The sequence below is a fragment of the Peromyscus eremicus genome, unplaced genomic scaffold, assembly GCF_949786415.1.
Source record: "Peromyscus eremicus unplaced genomic scaffold, PerEre_H2_v1 PerEre#2#chr22_unloc_1, whole genome shotgun sequence".
In the NCBI taxonomy this organism is placed as follows: domain Eukaryota; kingdom Metazoa; phylum Chordata; class Mammalia; order Rodentia; family Cricetidae; genus Peromyscus; species Peromyscus eremicus.
The window spans coordinates 6675868-6680748 of NW_026734286.1; the positions used below are offsets into that span (position 1 = coordinate 6675868).

Here is a 4881-nt window from a genome sequence, read left to right on the forward strand (position 1 = left end):
CATGTGAACGGAGACCACAGACAACCGCAAGCACCAGTCTGTCTGTTGTGATGCCAGCCAGAGCGGGAGGGGGTGTGGCATTAAGTGGGGGTGTGTCTCCCACCTGTGACTGACACCCCCTTCTTTGTTCCCAGTCTGTCTGCACACCCACCAACGGCGGTGTGTTCCGAGGGCTTGAACTGGCGTCTCACAGGTGGCACACACTTACCCACAGAGCCATCTCACCCTGCATCAATCTTTCTTACTTTTGCGGGGGTGTCTCTCTAGTATCCCCGGCTGTCCTGGACATGGATGGCCTGTCTTCCCAGTGTCAGGGTTAAAGGCCTGTGCCACTCTGCCTTAAGCTTTCTTAGCTCCTCCCCAGAACTCCAACCTTATAACCACAGGGTCTCCAGTCACCGCAGCTGACTCACAGGCTATTGTGATTGGCTGAAGGGTGTACAAGTGACACAGGCCTGTCCAACTACAGGCACCACAGTGTTAAGGCTAGGTGGACCCTGTGGGGATTTTGCAGGAAATCTCTGATCCTGCTGTTCCCACCACGGATAACCCAGCTGGAAGGAGCCACTGGGAGCAGCTGGATCAACACTCTCAAGAGAATGTCCAGCAGAACCAGGCCCCATGAGACAGATAATCAGGGTGCTGAGGCAGGGGAATGGATCTGGGCATGTCACCTTTTGAGATGGAGGTTCGAGTCTGGCCTTTTCTCACCTGCTCCATGTCCCTAGGCCCACACTTGGTGGTCTTTACCTCTCTGGACTTGTTCACAGACGCCGGAAGGGAAGCAGCTACAGGAGAAGGCAGCTGCTGTGAGGCAGGCAGTACATTTTAGCACTTGGGGTGCAGTGGGGTTCAGTAAGTGCTCACTAGCATCATACCTCACAGGAGATGGTTTGGAGAAGGTGGGGGGGGGGTCTTGAAATACTGTCTACTGTTATCCCAGGCTATGCTTAAACTCCCTTTGTACTCTAGGATGGCCTCCACCTTGTGATCTTGGTGCCTCGGCCTCGAAAGTGCTGAGCGGCAGGTGTGCGCCACCAGGCCTGCTTGACAAGCACTCACCGGGTTCCCCACCCGCAACCCACCCACATCAAATAAAAGCTAGGCAGAGTTCTTCACATACCTGCACTTTAATCCATAAACATCAGTGCCAAGACTCACAGGGTCTGTTTGCCCTGAGCTTCGGCAGGACAGGGCAGTGAGGCTCTGCCCAGTATGGCCTGAGGCTTGTTTTGTACAGAGAACAACCTACCTAACACTGCAATCGCACACCATATCCTCACGGGACAGCTTATGTGGCTTCACGGCCAAGTGAGGGGCTGGCCTCTCTACACTAGACTTTCTCCCCTTGCAGCTGGTTCCCACGGGCCGGGGAGGAGCACCTCGTGCCTCGGTGTGATCCAAGTTTAATTCCACTCGCCGTAAGGGACAGGGACAAGAGCTGGTGGAGTCACAGGCTGGTGCCGTTCAGGTAGTTTGTGGTGCTGGGGCTGCACTCGAGGGCCATGGCAGCCCTGGCTGGCAGCCCCTCCACCTCCCCATCTTCGTCAGAAGCCCACTCCTGGCAGCCATTGGGGAGACTAGGGACTCCTCACGAAGACCTGGGCTCAGGTCCTCAGAGGTGGGACAGGACAAGTGTGGCACGGGTATGAACCTGATGGCTGTGGCACCTGCCGGCCATCAACCTGTCAGTCCCGCAAACAGGGCGGGGCTGGAGGCACTGGTGTCTGCCTGGCTGTTCCTGTCACTTGCTCTGGCCCTTCTTGGGGACAGTCCTGTTTCTAACCGCATGGGAGTGAGGAGGCTTCCCAGGACGTCAGTCACAGATCTGCACTCACAGCTCACGCTGCTCTCAGTGTGGCCACTGCAAAGTCCTGGCAACTTGAAACTAAGTCATTAGTGAGTCCAACAAACAGAAACCGAGGAAAAAAAAAAGAGCAAAAACCTCAAAGTGTGGGCTCCAGGCTGTCGCCCACTTGCTTAGTAAACAACAAACCAACCGCAAACATCTAGGTGGCAGGTGCTGGGCGTGCCCCACCGCAGGGAGAAGCCAACGACTTCTGACCCCATCTTGACAGTGTCGGGTACACAGGACTCCAGGACAAGCTAGCTGGGGGCTGGGTGACAGGGCAGAGGCCTCCAGACCCAGACAGATGCCACTGGGGAGGTCCGGGCACCCTTTTGCCACAGAGAAAGACCTCTTCCTACCACATGACCCTGAAGGCTTCTAGAACCAACAGCTGGGTTCACTCAACTGCCCCCACTGCCAGCAGGCCAAGGGGACGGGATGCTTCCACTTGGAGAAGGTCAAAGTGCACACAGGTGGCTGGGTCAGGCTCAGTGCAGCTGGATGAAGGCCTCTAGCTCCTCTGGGATGAAGCCCTTGTACGGGACCTTGTTCCTGTCCAGGGCGCGGGCGGCCAGGCACTGCAGCGTCACGTAGTTGAAAGGCTGCACGGTGCTCTTGGCCAGCAGCTTTGCATCTAGCAGCTCATAGGCCGTCTTCTTGAAGGCATTGGTGGCATCCATGTGGGCCCCAGCTTCGATGAGCGCATCCATGATTGCTGGGCAGTTGTTTTGGGCGGCGATGTGCAGCGGAGTGTTGTTGTCAAAGTCCCGGCTGTCGGGGTCGGCCCCGCAGTCCAGCAGCACCTTTACCACGTGCAGCGAAGGGAAGACACCCACTCGGTAGCGGCCCACGTTGGTGGTCTCCTTGTCCACCGCCATGTGCAATGGGGTGAAGCCGTTCTTGCCGCGCGGGGCACACTTGAGCAGGCGGTAGACTGTCTGGTGTTTGAGGTGTTCCTGGCTAGGTGTGCACTCCACCTTCTCCAGCAGATATAGCAGGTGGAGGATGATGGCAATGGCTTTGGTGAACTGCGCCGAGTCGCCCGGCTCCTTGGGCAGCTGCAGAGCCCGCTCCACTTCCCGAACCCCTTTGCTGAGCACGCCCATGAGGTCGGGGAAACCGAGCTGCATGCCCAGGTTGCCCTTGGCCGAGCGGTCCTGCAGCACGTAGGAGAAGAGCTCCGCAAATGACAGGAAGCTGCTGGCAGTCATGGGGCTCAGGGGCTCCAAGTTGCTCTGTTGCATGTCCAAGGCATATTTCCACAGACGGATACAGCGCTCGAAATTCCCAGAGTCCGCATAGACAGCACCCCGGTACCTTATGTAGTATGAAGTGTCGGGGTGCGAGGGGCCCAGGATCCTTTCCCGTATCAGCAGGGCCTGCATCCGCATCTCATCAGGATCTGTGATGAGGGCCTCCAGCTCTTGGGGCGTGGTCACCTCCCTGGAATAGTCGTAGGCCAGAACCAGCTGTTGGGGCTCAGGCTTGGGGAGGTAGTCCCCACCCTGGTGGCGGAGTTCCATCGCCCTTCTCCAGTGCTTCAGGGCTCCAAGCAGATCCCTTTTCTTATCCACATAGGTGGCTCCCAGAAGCTCCAAAGCCTCCACAGCTGCTTCCCGGCTGGTGGGGCAGCAGCTCTCATAAGGCTCTGCTTCCTCCAGGGTGGAACTGCCGCTGCGTGCGCCCTGGGGGGAGCCTTCCTCGGGCAGCTCCGTCCCTGAGAGCTGCCCGTGGCCTGGCTGCTCCTGGATGAGGTACTCCACGATGTTGGTGTGTCCGGTGACACTGGCGGCCAGCAACGGGGTCATGCCATAGCCGTCGCGCTCCATGCGAGCGTGACAGCCCAGCAGCAGCTGCAGGATCTCCAGGCTGCCGGACTCGGCACAATCGTGCAGAGCCGTGTTGCCCTTGGCGCTGCGCCGGTTCACCTGCGCGCCGCGCTCCAGCAGGTACCGTGCGATCTCGCGGTGGCCCTTGTAGCAGGAGATCATGAGGCACGTGTGGCCGTGGCGGTTGGCTACCTCCAGGTCAGCCTTGTGCTCGCCCACCAGGTAGCGCACCACATCCAGGTGGCCATCGAAGCAGGCGGCGCGCAGCGGAGTGGAGTTGGTGCGCGTGGTGCGGTTGACCGAGGCGCCTCGGAGCAGCAGGCTACGCACCACGGCCAGGTGGCCCGCTGCCGACGCGGCCCAGAGCGGCGGCGCGCCCTCGATGGTCTCGCCATCGAAGTGCACGGAGCCGCCCGCCTCCACGCTGGCGCCGCAGTGGTCCACCAGGTACTCCACCACGTCCAGGTGTCCGCGGCGCGCAGCGATCAGCAGCGGGGTGCCGCCACCTGCCACCTCACCCAGGAGCTCGTCCAGCTCCTCCCGCCCGCGGCCGGCCAGCAGCTTCTGCAGCAGCTGCAGCTTGCCGTCGTGCGCCGCATTGTACACGGCGGTGTGCAGATCCATGCTGGACGCCACGCCGCCGGCCCTACCCCGGCCGCCTATCGCCAGAAACAACCTTCACCTTCTCCCCCGCCGCCATCTTAGCGGCCTCCGGCGGAACAAAATGGCCTCCGAGACGGGGCGCGCAGGGACTCTGCGCAGGCATGCTGGGAAATGGAGTCCTGCGAGCAAGCAACCGCCCGAAGACGCCGATATCAGCGCAGATAGGAGAAAAGACTACATTTCCCGAAAGGAATAGGGAGAGCCGCTGGGAACTGTGGGCAAAATACCGACGGAAGAACCAGCACGGCCAATGGTCAGTGCGACCCTGGGAAATTTGGTGACGGACTTCCTGTTACTGCGTGTAAGGCGGACTGCAGGAAGCACATTCTCGTTCCGTTTCCCAAAGGACATTTTTCAGAAAGCCTCTCAATTTCCAATTTCTGCGAGGGAAGGCTATAAGGTTGTGTGTGACCCTGGGAAATTGGATGACGTATTTCCGGCGACTGTCACCGGCAGCGACTATACAGAGGGCATACGCGCTCCTCCCTAGAAATGATGTTCCCCAGAGTCGTCGGCAAGAAGAGCGGAGGTGGCAAGCCG

General features: G+C 59.6%; 1 protein-coding gene across 1 annotated transcript; it reads right to left on the reverse strand.

Annotated features, from left to right (window-relative positions):
• Positions 1 to 1111: 1111 nt before the first annotated feature.
• On the reverse strand, positions 1112 to 4421 carry Fem1a (fem-1 homolog A). The gene has a single exon (XM_059251923.1). The coding sequence runs from the start codon at positions 4300 to 4302 to the stop codon at positions 2338 to 2340; it is 1965 nt and encodes a 654-aa protein (XP_059107906.1). The 5' UTR covers positions 4303 to 4421; the 3' UTR covers positions 1112 to 2337.
• Positions 4422 to 4881: the final 460 nt, after the last annotated feature.

Excerpts from the sequence above, each read along its gene's own strand:
- Fem1a (XM_059251923.1), bottom strand. The coding sequence starts at position 4,302 with ATGGATCTGCACACCGCCGTGTACAATGCGGCGCACGACGGCAAGCTG.